Source organism: Vicugna pacos, chromosome 15 (assembly GCF_048564905.1).
Source record: "Vicugna pacos chromosome 15, VicPac4, whole genome shotgun sequence".
Lineage (NCBI taxonomy): Eukaryota > Metazoa > Chordata > Mammalia > Artiodactyla > Camelidae > Vicugna > Vicugna pacos.
Genome location: NC_133001.1, coordinates 27,030,531 through 27,046,867, shown reverse-complemented (window position 1 = coordinate 27,046,867; position 16,337 = coordinate 27,030,531). Strand labels below are relative to the sequence as shown.

The 16,337-nt window shown below is 39.0% G+C and overlaps 1 protein-coding gene and 1 non-coding gene across 2 annotated transcripts in view; both read right to left on the bottom strand.

The window, feature by feature from the left end:
• Positions 1-11,708, bottom strand: part of STPG4 (sperm-tail PG-rich repeat containing 4) — a 31,443-nt gene extending 19,735 nt beyond the window's left edge. Inside the window, exons 1-3 of the mRNA XM_006216453.4 lie at positions 11,592-11,708; positions 9,633-9,692; positions 8,239-8,496 (exon numbers count right to left, since the gene is read on the bottom strand). Coding sequence (XP_006216515.2) covers positions 8,239-8,496; positions 9,633-9,692; positions 11,592-11,627 — 354 coding nt within the window. The 5' untranslated portion in view covers positions 11,628-11,708. The remainder of the gene's footprint in view (positions 1-8,238; positions 8,497-9,632; positions 9,693-11,591) is intronic.
• Positions 1,794-1,900, bottom strand: LOC116277908 (U6 spliceosomal RNA). The gene has a single exon (XR_004187345.1). It is a non-coding gene; the product is annotated as a U6 spliceosomal RNA (small nuclear RNA).
• Positions 11,709-16,337: the final 4,629 nt, after the last annotated feature.

The following is a 16,337-nucleotide window of genomic DNA, read 5'->3' as shown; positions in this document are numbered from 1 at the left end:
TACAGGAGTGAGAAGGCATTTACACAAACAATTCTAATATAAAACATGTCATCAATACTAAAATAAATATAGGAGATCTGGGGGATAGGGAGAGATTAAACTCAGCTGGGTGACCCACAGCAAACGTCACACACTCAATGGCAAAAAGCTAAAAGCTTTTCCTCAAAGGTCAGGAATAGGACAAGGGTGCCTGTTTCCCCATTCTTATTCAACATGGTACTGGAAGTCCTAGCCAGAATAATCAGGCAAGGAAAAGAAATAAAAGGCATCCAAATTGTAAAGGAAGAAGTAAAATTATCCCTATTTGCAGGTAACATGCTCTCATATATTAAAAACTCAAAAGACTCCAGGAAAAAACTGTTTGGACTAATAAGCAAATTCAGTCAAGTTGTAGCATACAAAAACAGCATACAAAAATCAGTTGAGTTTCTATACACTAACAATGAACTATCTGAGGAGAAATTAAGAAAACAATCTCATTTACAATATCATCAAAAACATAAAAAAATACTTAGAAATAAATTTAACTAAGGAGATGAAAGATCTGTACACTGAAAACTATAATATATTGACAAAAGAAATTGAAGAAGATACAAATAAATGGAAAGATATCTCAAGTTCACAGACTGGAGTGTCAGGAACTGGTAAACACAGAGAGTGGGACAGGTGAAGGAAGGGAGGGTGGGGGGGAAAGAGAGTGAGAAGCCAGGGGAAGACTGACCTGACCGCACCTCCACAACTTCCTACATTCAGGGAGCTGGTGGGGAGGAGTTGTATTACAAAATCCTGAGAACCCTCCCAGAAATGGACAATCTCTTCCCCCAGCACTTATTATTTTAAAATCAGATTTAAAAATACAATACTGCCTTTGTTGGAAATGAGGCATCCATCGCCTGGCATTGTCTGCCATGTGGAAACTCAGCTATTATATTTCACCCTGCAGCTGCCTTTCACACATTAATAAACAATTCTGATTGCAGAGGCAGCTTTTTTGTGGATTCAGCGATAATAACAGTAAATACAAATTTTATGATGAGATACACACAATGTCCTGATGCACCTGGGCCTTGTTAATTGCTCACTTGACATAATAAACACCAAGGAAACACGGGTATTTTTTATTATTGTTACTGTTATTACACCATGGGAGCACAGAAATGTATTTTAAGCAGGGGGCCTTTTTTGATTTTGGTGACGATTACATGGGGGTTTGCTTTCTACTTACTTTACTCTGTGCCTGTGTGCTTTATGCTCCTTGCTCTCTACTCATACGTGTGCCTTCCCCCAAGGCACATATACACATGTACACAGGAGGAAAGAGAAGAAAGGTAACTGAAAAGTGAAAAGAAAAAAAAATCCCTTAAAGCATCTGTTTATTCGTCTATACTCAGTAATCGCATAAGATTTTTAACTGAAGCAATCATGGACAAACTCTTAGACAGCATTTGTCTAGAGAGGAATATTGGTTACCTGTAGCCCCTGTCTGTCCTGCTTCACTTGGCATTGGCCGTTCTTTGCTCCTTAATATAGCTGAGAGAGGTCTGACTTTTTTTCCAGAGCGTTGAGCAGCCAGCTGCCTAACTGACTAAGAGATTGCTTCTCTGTGCAAAGCTGAACTCGTCACAAACTACCTGGATCCATCATCCTTGGATCTCAAGGAACATATATGTGTGTATATAAATAATAACGTGTCAAAAATAATGTGTCTGTATATATACATATACACACATACATACAGTATATATATATTTTTTCCTTAATTCCTAAATGCTTCCTATTTCTTCTTTTTTTTTTTAAATATGAAATGCTTCATGAATTTGCATGTCATCCTTGCACAGGGGCCATGCTAATCGTCTCTGTATTGTTCCAATTTTAGTATATGTGCTGCTGAAGCGAGCACTAGTTCTTCATTTGTAATGTAAGGCTTAGAGAATCTAGACAATGTACCCATATAAATAGCTGATTCTAGTAATTAATGTTTCAATCCATGTTGAGTAAGCCCTCAGAAATTCTGCAGTAGCTTGGAGTCATAAAAAATTGACAGGATGATACTAGTGTGGATACTTAATTCAGCTATGTTGTACCAACTCCATCAAGGTCAGAAGACTGGAATAAGTGAAAAAAACATCCACACCTACTCATTAGGCTCTTGGTTTGACAATATTTTGAGAACCCAGATCCATAAGTAGGCAAGACAGAAGGAAACAGATTTTTCAGTCCTTTAGTAGTCCTATTAGAATAATCGCTAGGTGAATGCAGCCAAAAGGCTGGCAGGTCCAGAATTTTCAGGCACTACTGGTAGAAATTTCATCAAGTGTATCTTCTCTCTGAGAAATAGTCTCTTGCTTCACATGGAAATATCACTAACTCACCATGCAGACTTCTTATGGTCTCAGAAACAGACAACGTAGGCCTTTCTCAAGAAGAAGCTTGCCTAATGATACCAACGATATTGTTCTTAATTTTATTAGCACTCTGTAATTTTCATCAGCTCCAGGTGAACTAAGAATTATGTGAGTCCCAGTCCCTGAGACAAGTCTTCTGTATCCATCTTTCAAAATTTATTTTCATTTGCCACTCTCTTGACAGATTTGCATGTGACAATCAGTGCTTTGCCTTGCAGTTACTCTTTGAGAGTTCAGCCTCAAATAATACTCACTTAAATGAGCCAACTTTGAGCATCATTTTTTTTTGCATTTAAATGCACAATACAGGGTGGGAAGGGACAGACTGGGATTTCAAAATGTAGAATAGATAAACAAAATTATACTGTATAGCACAGGGAAATATATACAAGACATTGTGGTAGCTCATAGTGAAAAAAATATGACAATAAGTATATGTATGTTCATGTATAACTGAAAAATTGTACTCTATACTGGAATTTGACACAACATTGTAAAATGACTATAACTCCATAAAAAATGTTAAAAAACAGAATAAACAAACAAACAAACAAACAAATAAATGCACAATGAATCATTCCATCTTATCTATATTTTGCTCTTCATCATCCCAGCACTTAAGTCTTGGGTTCCTTGCAGTATCACCTGCCAGCCCCGCCTTGGGCACAAAGTTTCTCTCTGTTGGTACTTTGCTCAATGAAAAACCGTCCTGCTGAAAATTCCTTCAGCTGTTACTTTACCACAGAGCACTCTGCAAATTAACATGTCTTCAGAGATATCATGATCATAGCTATGAACACAGCTAACAAAAATCACTGAAACGGCCAGATTTTCTCAACCTCCATTTCCCAATCAGTTGTTCAAGGATGTCTTTTGAATATATTGTAATTGATCCTTGGATTCATTCTCTGAGTTACTAGGGGCGCCTTTCCAGCCTGGCTACCTCCTTTTGACCTAAAACAGATATTGCGAGGTGGGGGAGGCAGAATTGCCACATTTGTCTCCATTCACATGCATGTCATCTAAGGCAATACTAAAGCTAAGCTGGACAGAAATTTGAGGCAATTTTAAATTGGTCTAATTGTGATTTTCACTGAAATGTCCCCAATCTGGGAAGTGAAAAGGGGAAGGTTTAAAATGGAAACTAAAAAGAAATAAAATAAGAGAAAAAAATATCAGTTGGAAAAAATTTCGAGTTCTTTAGACATGAGATAGGAAAGAATATTACTTCCACACTGAAAACAAGTCAAAATCTGTAGAAAGAAAAAAAATTAAGGGTAAGTCTCCTTGTCCCCTACCTAACTCCCACTTCCCAAATGGAAACCATTGTTAATGATTGCATAAATCTCTCTCAAGAAAAAAAGGATCCATTTAACATCATGTATATATTTGTTTTCATTTATATGAATGAGATTATGCTATAAATATTGGTCTGTTCCTTGAGTTTTTTCATTTATTAATATGCCTTGGAGATGCTTCCAAACCAACATATGTAGATACATCTCATTATTTTTATTGGTAGCACAGTATGCCATTGTATGGATGTACCATTATCTAACTAGCTCTCTAATGAAGACTTGAAGGACAGGGAGTAAGCCACACAGATTCCTGGGGTAAGAGCATTCCAGGTGAAGGAAAACCCAGCGCAAAGACCCTGAAGTGGGAGTGGGAATAGCAAATTCAAGATGCAGCAAGGAGGAGACCAGTGGGGCAAGAAGAGTGAGGGGAAATGTTAAGCAATGAGGTCACAAATTAAGCCAGTTCACCATCAACCTGTTGACCCTGAGAACAACCACTCAGAGGTCATACCCACTATCACAAAGACTGAACCCAGAGGTTCTCAACCAGGAGTGGTCATTTGTTTGTTTTTGGCTCCCCTCTTCCCCGGGAGACATTTGTGCAATGTCTGAAGAGAGTTTTGGTTGTTAACAACTGGGAGGCGGGATCACTAATCCAGAAATGCTGCTAAACATCCTACAAAGCACAGAACAGCCCCCACCACAAAGAATTATCCTGTCCAAAAAGTCCATAGCACCAAGGGTGAGAAATCCTGAATTCAACATAAAATGGAGAAGTCAAAAAAGGCAGTTGGATATACAAGTCTGGAGCTCAACAGAGTAGTCTGGGCAGGAGATGTGTATTTGGAAATCATGAACAAATAAATGGTGTTCAAAGCCTTGAGACTGAATGAGATCAGTGGGGAATAAGTGCAGATAGGGCAGAGGTGTGTGTGCCTGGGGGACTGAAAGGGACAGGGAGGAAGGGCTGAACTGGCCAAAAGGCTGAGAAGAGAAAACAACAATGAGGATTGAGGAGGAGGTAGCAGGGGGTTAGGAAGATGTGAGATAAAGCCACCCAGGACAGTGGGAGAGTAAACAGACTAGGGAATTCCATTCAGCGCCTATGGGAGGTGAAGAATTTAAAACGAGACTGTCATTCAGCTACAGGTACAAAGTTCGCAGAGAGATTTAACCAGGATTGTGGCTTTGCCAAACAAGTAAAATAAGCCACCAGGGGCCATGGAGTGGAGGGTGTGTGTAGGGAGTAACTCTAATGATTAACTATGGAACTTAAGCTTTGAAAGTAAGAATACATCAGAAAGTTGAGAGGCAGAGAAAAGGTAATAGTGTAAGCAGATAGGGTAGGGGGGTCCCTGGAGAAAGAGAACCAGGCATGGCTTTCTTGACATAAGAGAAGCCATTTTGGCCTAAGTCATTTTGTGATCTAAGTCTGACCACAGTGCTTGTCCTTGAATAGGTCTCCGTAATTAATGATCTTAAAGTGAGGGAATGCAGAACAAAGGAAAAGCAGTCAAGAAACAACAGTTCAGTGATAAAAGAGTCCCAGCTCCTCCTCAAGGGATATACGTAACAAATCTGATACAGTCTTTGAGTTCTGCAGGAACTAAGGTGCCCACCCAGGTGGAGGTTGGAATGACAATGCTGGCCCTCCTGACTTCAGTCAGCTAAAGCTTGGACTCCTTCAGTCTTGGCTCCAATTCTATGCTGAATTCTCCTCTGCTCAAGCTCCTTCATGAATATGCATATACCCTCAGCTTAAAACTTCCCCAGTTTTGCTGTGGGGGAGACACTACTTTGGGCAAGAGATTTATGTTCTCCTTACTTGTAGCAAGCAATAAACCCTTCCTTTTCCTGATTGTGACTTGGTCTTTGGATTGACACCCACCAAGAGGCGAACCCAGTTTTCAGGCAACAGTAGGATCAATGGATTGTAGACTGGGGGGAACGGGAAAACTGCTGAGGCTGGGATACTAGAGTGAGTGAGGGAGGGTGATTAGGAGAGAGTGATCAGAGTGGGATGCATGCAGCTGAGATTATGAGGGTTGCAATGATTGGTGTTGGAAAAAACCTAAGGCGTGAGTGATTGAAGTAGAGGAGAGTTTATGAAACTGAGAAGCCAGAGGTTGGAAAATCATCACTATGTGTGTACTGAAATTATGACGGCAGTAGTGCAAAGAGTGACAGGGAGCAAAGGGAGCTAAAATCTTCCAGAAATAAGGTGGAGTAACCCAGGGGTTAGTGGAGGATTCTAACCCCGGAGAAAAAGCAGGTCATAAAACTACACAACGGAGAGAGATGGCCCCCCTTTTGCACATATGTTCTAAAATAAAAATATATTATTTCTCTGATAAGAAAAAATTAACTGTAAAAAGTGTAGGTCCATATCAAACACTGTTTGGAAAAAGCCACACATTTAAATACATACATACACACACACGCGCACGTGCACATTTATATATATATATGATAAGATTCTTTGATACAGATTCTCCAGTTGAGTTACATGCTTCAGAATAAAGATGTTAAAAATAGTAAGAACTTTCTTACAAATAAAGAGTAGCACTAACGAGGTATAATGTAAATATTCTATTAAAAATTGGGGAGCTACAGAATGTTGTTCTATCTTAATAAACAACATGAAACATAAACTGTATCTATGCAAAATTCAAATTATTATTTTACTAAGTGCTGCTATCAAAAAAACAGGATAATGGTTTTATTGGTGAGTAAAAGTGTTACATCTGAATCTCTCTCCTCTTGTGAACATGTTATCATGTACCTTTGAAATAGAAAATTAGGAAAACATTTAATTCTTCCAGTTTCTGGAGCTCCAATTTTCATGGGAAGTGAAGAGAGAGAGGAGAAAGAAAAGAAACAGGAAAAGTATGTCTTCAGAAGATCTTATCCACCCCTCTGGGTAAGTCAAATTCTTTTGGTTTTCTAAAGCTTTAAATGTTGCCGAATACCAACTGTCTATGTTTTCTCCTTTCAACAGTGGGCCTTGGCCTACCCTCAGAAACCCCTCAAAGCCAGAAGAGAGAAAGCAGGAGGGAAGGAAAGTGGCAGAGGCTGAGGCAGAATGATTTTGCATTGCCAGAATGGTTTCATACGTCGCCTGGCTACCTGACACCAAGCCATAAAAGTCTAAGTATAATTTAGTGCTTGTATTCAGCCACTGAAGCAGACAGGATAAGATTTACCCAATGAACATTTACCATTCTGTTCTGCTTCAAAGCCGTAATTTGCAAAGCCATAGGAAGGGTTCACGGGTTGGATCCAACATATGCTCATTCTGCTGAAGATTTCTTGTCCATCCTAATAATCCCAACCCCTTCTATTTAACTCAACCTCCAGAGGCAATGCAGCTTCTCAGGTTATCACCAGATTATTCTGATAAGGTTGTGAAGATTGATATTATTGCTAGTTCCTTTATAAATGGAAGATATTAAGGCCCAAAGCCTCAAATAACAAAGCCCAAGTTCCAACTCTGGCCTTTGAGCAGGGACAGTGCTCTGCCCTTCCCTTGAAATTCACCCTTGGTCTCCACCCACTGAAACCCTGTCCCTCATTCAAGGTCAGAGGCACAAGGGAGACTGGAAAGAGCACCAAATTTGGGCTCAGAAGCCCTAGTTAAAAGTATTGCCTCACCTGTTTATTGGCTATGTGCCTCTGAACCAGTTACTGACTCTATTCACCTCAGTTTACTCATCGGAAAATAGGGAAAATATCCGTTTTTTGTCTATTTCAGAATGTGTGGAAAGAATAAGCAGGAGAATATGGGGGAAGCTGATGGTAAACTATGAAGAGCCACATGGATGTTATAATCATCCAAGCAGCTTGAGTCCTACTCAATCCAAGGAGCCTTCTAGCCTTTCAGTCCCGCCCACCCTGAGCTCTCCTCTGGCAGTTCCTGCTACATTATTTATCTCAGCACTTGATCTATTTGCTCTTGAATTGTTACTTCAATATTTCCAAGTCAGGAACGCCTTCCCTCCACAGAGCCTGGCCCAGGGCTGTAAGCCCAGCAGGGCTCTATGTTCTCAATGTCACACATAGACTGGAGGTACAGTCTCACTCTCCTGGACCAGAGTGCTCATTTCTACAAGAAATTCTTGAAAAAGCTTCTCAATGGTATATAGTTATACTCACGCTCTAATAAGGGTACTTAACTACTCACTGAAAGGCTGAGTTTTCTCTTTAAAAGTACCAAATAAACTGCTTAAAGAGACCAGAAGCATGGCCCCATCACAGGTAAGACCCCAAGCTGGGGGAATCCCGCCAGGAGTCCCCAGAGAGGGGAAAAAATTTTTTTGCCCATGTATTCGCTTTAGGTTAAGGAGGTCTCACAGGGAAAAATCTTGCTGGACATATTTGTAAATGAGGCAGCCCTTTGTTCCATTTCTGTAGGAAATAAGGCCTCCTACAGGTTTTCAATTTCTCCTAGGGAAAATACTCTCTAAGCATATAGAATATTTCCCCCAGGGCCTCTTGGTATCTTTCCCACCCAAAGCCACCTTCTGGTAGTGCCTTACCTGATCTCTGCAAACCAGTGTGCTGGCGCTTGACCGTGGTTTGGCTTTAAACGAGTAAGTGGCCATTCGCTTATTTAACAAGTCCAAGAAGTCAGGAGGCATGTACTGAGGGAGGTCATTTGGTACTGGATCATTTCTTTGCACAAGAGATGGTTTCTTCCTTCCTTCATTTTTAAAACTATAGGTTGGTATCACTGGATTTAATAGAGATTCTTCAATAAAAGTTTTCAAGTGGTAAGTTCCAGGGTTAGGGGTTTTCTGTGAAGAATTGACATCATTTTTCAGGTCAGTGTATAAACAGGTATCATCTCTTAAAGCATCATTCTTGGAAAGGTCACTCTTAAGTAACATTTCTCTTTGTTCTATAGTGTAATAAAATTCTATCAAATAGAGTAAACACTCTTGACAGAACAATATTTCAAGACAATCACAATTGTTTATTTCCTTTCTGAGATAATTGCTAAATTATAGCGAAAGAGGTATGGCCATTTGAAGTTATAACTTTTTAAAAAGTAACTTCAGAGATAACTTAAGCTTGAGATTCAATTTGACTATGAATTTCAGGCCTCTTCTGAGACCCCTCAGGATAAGTTTCGTGACTAAGCAGAAGAAGTTATTCTACTTCTGCTTAGTAGATACTGCGGGTTTCTCTCTAGCCCTCAGGTGGGAAGCTACAAGATAATAACACAAGACTGAGGATGAATTAGCAGAGCGTATGGTCTAGTTAGTCCTATAAGAGGTTTGGTACTTTCAAATCATAACCACAATGCAACTGAATGGCCAGACCTGATAGCTGAGTCACTGCTGCTTTTGTAGCCATCTTTCCACTGAGCACTCAGCTCAGTTTCACCATTAAAATTAATTCAATGCCAAGAAAGCTTTGGCCCTTGGGGCTCCTGTTATAGAAGGGCGTAGATAGAAAATATTTCTGCCTTATAGAAACAATGTCCTTTAGAGAGGGATCAGTCATTATTCTTTCATAAATAACCAACTTGCCTTCGAATGTTGACCATGTTAACAAAAGCTATCGTAGGCTCTATATCATCTAAGTAAGATAAAAACCGAAACCAAACGCCGTTCCTGAAAGCATGCTTTTTTGTCCTTGTATAGTCTCATCAAGATCATAAGCTAGGTTGACTTTATCAAGATATTCTCTAAGACACCTAGATTCCTAGAGCTGTTTTACTTCTAAGCTTTTACTGCATTCAAAATTTAAAGTTAGTTCCTCAGTCATATACTGATACTAAAATTGTAAGCATGAAATGAGGCCTATGCAGACTTCAACGACGGTTGTTATCTTACAGCTAAGTGTTACTGACTTAAAAGGTAAGGCTGATTAAAATACTAATAGGAATAAGAACAATTTGAATAGCAAAGAATAAAAATACACATACTGTTAATGCTGTCCTCCACCATCCTTCTCTCTCAAAAGATGATGTCTTCTGAGTTGGTTTCTATTAACAAACATAAAATGTGCTTATTCATTTGAGAAATGATCTCTGGAAGTTACATATCACTTATAAAACATTTACTTGAAGAAATTAATACCTGCCCCAAACTGGTCAGCCTGAATTAAAATAAAAGCTACATAATGATAAATTTTGCCTGTGACATTTCCTTAAATTGCTATTTTATGATCTTAAGTGCTTTTTAATTATCTATATACCCTTTGGGCAAATTAGAGTAATAAACACCCCTATCTCATAGAGATGTCATCAGAATAATTAGCGGTGACAAAATCTGGTGCTGTTAGGAAGAAGAGTTCTGTCAACCCAAAATTGTATTAGTATAATTGTTATTTACATTTATGGCTCAGGGAGCTCAAGGTAAAAATGTAGAGCCATCAAATTAATGTGCTATGGTGATATGGCAAATGTTGACAACTGCCATTTCTTGGATTTATATATGCTATCCAATATGCATCACATGAGCCAACTGTGACCTGAAGAGGCAGAATGATGGAGGAGCCAGACAGACTTGGGCTTAAACTCCAGCTTGGCCACTAGTTAGGAGCGCTAGGCAAGTTAACCCTTGAGAATCTCAGCTTCCTCTTGGGAGTACAAAATGAAGGCACCAGGGTTGGCATGAGAACAAGGCATCATAAAGACCTATACACATAACCAGGGTTCAGTAAAAGGTAGCTTTTATTTTTAACATCTCATCTGCCAAGTTAAGAAGCAGATTATTTTGATATTCCTCAGTTTCCAAAGACGATCTTGTCTTCCATAGTAACTATTTATTATTCCCACATTTGTTTCAGCCTCACTGTCAACAAACACAGTTATTTTAGCTTTTTCTTTGGGGGCTATTTCCACTGGGTAAAATCATGAAAATACAGAGTTCTAGTTTAATTCAGAGTGTGTTTGTTATTACTACAAAATATAGGTTATCTCAAGCAATAAGACATTAAAAATAAGAAACTAATCAGTAAATTGATATAATTCACCCTTCCTGTCTAGCAACTTATATCCACTTTACTTATAAGTACCCCTGGGCTTTAGTTTTACTATGCAATACATGCATTTCTCTAAAAAAAGCACTGTTTCATACACACTGCTAAGTCTGAATTTCTTCCTATACATTCCCTTTATTAAATTTATGTTGAATCTTCTCTAAATGTGTTGTTGCACATTTATAGTCACAGAAATCAAACTTTTTCAGGCAGGTCAAGACAGGTCTCCACCTCTACCTGGGGCCAAGGAAATGAGCTGGAAAGAAGGAGAAGTAAACATGTAGCATCTAAAGGAAGGTAACAGGCAACTGCTGTTTTGTTTTGCCCAAGACAGGTGATCTAAACTTTACCTATCTCCCACTTCATATTCACTGTAGGGATGAATCACTTTATACAAAATAAGCTAAACATCCCTTGCCCAAATTTATTTAAAAATTAAAAGAACGGTAGTTTGAAATATTTTTATACACACTAGAATAGGAAGCAGAGCAAAAATGTGTCCAATAGACTAAAGAAAGAGAAACTCTCTTGGCAGACAGAGGGGAAAATGAAAGAAATCTGATAATCCTATTATGGCCGTTGTCCAGCGCGATTAGTAAGTAGTAGGAAGGAAAGAAAGAGCAAATGGGAAGGATAAGGGAGAACGAAGGAAGAGGAAAGAAAACGAAGTGGCGCTCAAATACGGATCAGGAAAAGACTGCAGGTGTAGCTGTGAGGGCCGGGAGAGAAAGGAAGACCCAGAGAGGTGAACGGGGCCGGGATTAGAGAGAGGTGGGATTTTGGGGGGAGGAACCAGGTGACAGGAACGGTGTTGGGGTTGGAGGTGGAGGGTAATGTTCAGGGAGGAAGGCGGTCCCAGGGTCAAGGAACCACAACCGTCACGGCTCACGTCTTCCCTTACTGCAGTGGAGGTGACGGTGATGATTCGTTTGTCCATGGCGTCTCGTCGCTCTCTAGGCCGAGGCTGGCGTCCGGTTGCCAGAAGGCGCCTCGGGCCGCCAGCTCCCGAGCGTGCGCAGAGGGCCCGCCAGATTTGTCTCCAGTGGTGGGGGAAGGGAGGCGGGCACACATTCGGAGGGCCCGCGAGAAGCCTCGCACCAAGGACATCGCTGGAGACTGCTAAGCACACGCGTGCTAAGAAAATCTACAGGGTTCTGGAGTCACCAGACAGCCCTGGGGTAAGTATGTGAGCCAAGGGAGGCTTATAAGGGCTAAAACGTCCCATGGGCTCTCTCCATCAGGCCTTTCCCCAAATCACTTCCATCCCATACCCCAGGCAAGGAGACAACATGCTTGGTAAGCATACTTAGATTTAAGGCAAAAGTCGGCCTTAACACCACTTTCTCAGATTATTTCTAATTGTTTTTTAAAATTGAAGTAGAGTCAGTTACAATGTGTCAATTTCTGGTGTGCAGCACAATGTCCCATTCATGCATATATTTGTTTTCATATTCTTTTTCATTACAGGCTATTACAAGATATTGAATAGCTCCCTGTGCTATACATAAGAAATTTTTAAAAATCCACTTTTACGTATAGTGGCTAACATTCGCAAATCTCAAACTCCCAAATTTCTCTCTTCCCACCCTCTTTCCCCTCTAAGATTGTTTCTAAAATTCCTCCACATGGAAATTCTGGGACTGTCACTTCTCTTTGAGAAGTGGAGTGAGCACTAGACCCAACAGGCTGTGAAATCACGGACCAACCTTTACCATCTGTAGACCCTTTTCATTTTCAACCTCTCTTGGCTGTAGCTTCTTTAACTATCAACATTCCCATCTTTAAGAACAAACCATCCTCTCAACCTTACCAGTTCCATTTTATGGAGTATCTCCTGTGTTCCAGATATTTCACATATATTAAATCCTCAAACAACCCTGGGAAGTAGGTATTAATCCCACTTTATGAATGAGGGAACAGGCTTCCTTGGACAGTTTAGTACAGCTGACTGAATCGCACAGCAGTGGCAGAGCCAGAGTCCAAATCCAGATATGACTCCATACCTCACTGTCCACTACACCATGGAGTTTCTGCTTCCTTTCACAAACTTTGAAGAGTAACGTGGACTCAATTCTTTTGTCACTTCCCGTACTTTCTTAGAACCATCTTAATCCAACATGTGCACATACCTTTCAGTTAAAATTACACTTCCTAGTCAGTGATCCAGTTGCCAGATCCAACAGTTTTCAAGCTCTTAGCAAACTTGACCTCCATCACTGCTAAATTGATTACTCCACTCCCTCATTTTTGAATCCCTCTCCTCCCTTGACTACCAACCAGGATTTGAAAGTTGACTTCATTTGCTTTGCTATAATCTATTGTGCTTGTCTATAAAGAGGTGATAATTGGTAACTACTTGGGGTGATTATGAAGACTGACTTGAGTGAAATGTTTGAACTGTGTTTAGCACAGTGCATTCAATATAGATTATCATTGTCTTTAGGACACAAGCAAAATTTACAATCTGGTCTCATCTCCTTCCCCTCATTAGAACCTCATGATCTGATGTATACTTGCAAATCTTAAACATGCTTACCTTCACACTTCTATTGTCTCCCCACATGATAGCCCTTCTGTTTGAACTGCTTATTCCCTTCTTCCATGGCCTGGCAAACTTGAAGGGTCAACTCCTATTAGGCCTAACCCCTCAAACCCCAAAGAGGTGCGTATCTTTATTGTTGGACTCATTGTGACAAATTGTGTCTCCCCTAATATTAAATATATCCAAAACACAAGTTTTCATCTTTATTCTAAATCCTTTGAACACAGAATAATTTAAATATTTGTTGAACGAGTAAGTTTTCCTTTTATAAATAAAACCAGAGGATGGATTATAGCAGTGCTTTCCCAAAATTGTGCATACACAATATCTGGAGATATTGTAAAATAGATACTGATTGAGAATTTGGGATAGGGCCTAAGACTCAACATTTTGAACAAGCACTCAGGTGACTGTGAGTGACTTTTTGAGTAGCAAGAGACAGGACCTCATTAAATTTCTCTTAAAATACTGGGAGTTCTAAATTCATTTAACATAGACTCAAAAACAGAAGGGGTTAAAAAAAAAACAGGAAAAAAAAAAAAAAAAAGCCAGGCACCAGGTTTGAAACCAAGAACTGAAATATTAAGACCAAGATGCAAATAAAAAACAGAACTTTCACAAAAGTAAGTGATTAAGCCAGTCCACCACTGTGCCTCATTTCATTGTCTTCTTTTGGCTGAGCCTGTAAAACTGGCTCAGCAAACCAGGGACTGGTACCCTAGAGACTATGCATGATGAAAGATACATTGAAGTCCAGAAAGCCATATAAAGTGTGAAATATAAGGGAACATCTAGATGAGAAAATAGTTTTGAGTATCTCAAAAATAGAAACAGCATGGGTCAATGATTTCAAGGACTTTACCAATAAAACAGACTAGTAAGTATGTAGAATAAACAAAATGTCCCCTTAAGAAAACATTGTCTACCAGTGACATTCTTCCCAGAGCTGGAACAAAAAATGCTAAAATCTGTATGGAAACACCAAAGACCCCAAATAGCCGAAACAATCTTGAAAAAGGAGAATGGAGCTGGGGGAATCACACTCCCTGGCTTCAGACTATACTACAAAGCTACAGTGATCAAAACAGTATGATACTGGAACAAAAACAGACACAGGATAGAAAGTCCAGGAATAAACCCACGCAATTATGGTCAATTAATCTATGACAAAGGAGGCAAGAATACACAATGGAGAAAAGACAGTCTCTTCAATAAGTGGTGCTGGGAAAACTGGACAGCTACCTGCAAAAGACTGATATTAGAACATTCTCTAAACACCATATACAAAAATAAACTCAAAATACATTAAAGATCTAAATATAAGACCAGACAGTATAAAACTCCTAGAGGAAAACATAGGCAGAACACTCTCAGACATAAATCACAGCAATATATTTTTTGAACCAGCTCCTGACATAATGGAAATAAAAGCAAAAATAAACAAATGGGATCTAATTAAAGTTAAAAGCTTTTGCATAGCTAAGGATATGATCAACAAAATGAAAACCTACAGGATGGGAGAAAATATTTGCAAATGATGCAACCAACAAGGGACTAATTTCCAAAACATACAAATAGCTCATACACCTTTGCATCAAAAATAACAAGCAACCCAATCCAAAAATGGGCAGAAAACCTAAACAAGCAATTCTCCAATGAAGATATACAAATGGCCAATAGGCACATGAAAAATGCTCAGCATCATTGTCAGAGAAATGCAGATCAAAATTACAATGAGACATCACCTCACACCAGCCAGGATGGCCATCATTAAATACAAACAATAAATGCTGGAGAGGGTGTGGAGAAAAGGAAACCCTCCTACACTATTGGTGAGAGTGTAGGTTGGTGCAGCCAGTATGGAGGACAATATGGAGGTTCCTTAAAAAACTAAAAATAGACTTACCATGTGATCCATCAATCCCACTCCTGGGCATACACCCACAGAAAAATAAAATTCAAAAAGACACCTGCACCCCAATGTTCATAGCAGCACTATTTACAATAGCCAAGACATGGAAACAACCCAAATGTCCATCAACAGATGACTGGATAAAGATGTGATACACACACACACATATATATACACACACATAATGGAACACTATTCAGCCATAAAGAAGAATAAAATAATGCCATTTTCAGCAACATAGATGGACCTGGAGATTGTCATTCTAACTAGGCCAGAAAGAGAAAGAAAAATGCCATATGGTATCAATTATATGTAGAATCTAAAAAAAAAAAAAAAACAACATATATGAACTTACTTATAACTTGGATGATTGACTTCTTAAATGTGTAAGCACACTGGACTGTCCTTATGACTGGATTACAGCATTCTGTTAATTTTGTGGTTGGCTTTATTCCTTTGATAACTATGTAAGTTTAAAAAGCTAAAGCTCTAATCTAGTCTTAGAAACAGTGATTAGTACATACATGTAAACAAAAAAAAGTGCAGTATACTGTATTTACATGCAACATAATGAATATGTGCAAACTATAATTTACCTAATAAAACTGAAAAAGGGGGGGGGGGATATTGTCTTGCATAGCATCACTGAGAAAAGTTTAAGCAGGTTACCATAACAGCAGTTTTAAAAAGGGAGGATGCATTTCTCTTTGAGAATACAAGACTACACTAAGTGGAGATCAACAGTACTTTTGCTGTGCATCAGATCTTGAAAAAAAATTCTAGGTGAAATACTTCCTATTCTAGGATTATTTTTAACTGCAACAGTGAATAGCTTTGGTTAGAATTATCTGAAAACAGACATGCTACAGATAGTATTTAGAAAAAGAATGATCAATTACCATGATCTCCTGCTAATATAAAACAGGTAATATGGTTAAGATTTGAAAATAAGGTTTTAAAATTATAGTTGATTCAAGTAAGATTATGCAGTACTTACTGTGACTTTTGCCAGAATTACAGTAATATAAAGTAAGCAACAGGACACAAGAAAGTACCCCCAAGTGTTTCTCCCTTTCCACCTTGTTATCAACATTACTTCAAACTACTGGAACTGGAAAAACACCAAGAATAACTTTGCCCAATTCCCTCATTAAAGGTCATAACTGATTTAACAGCTTAAACACTTATTACAA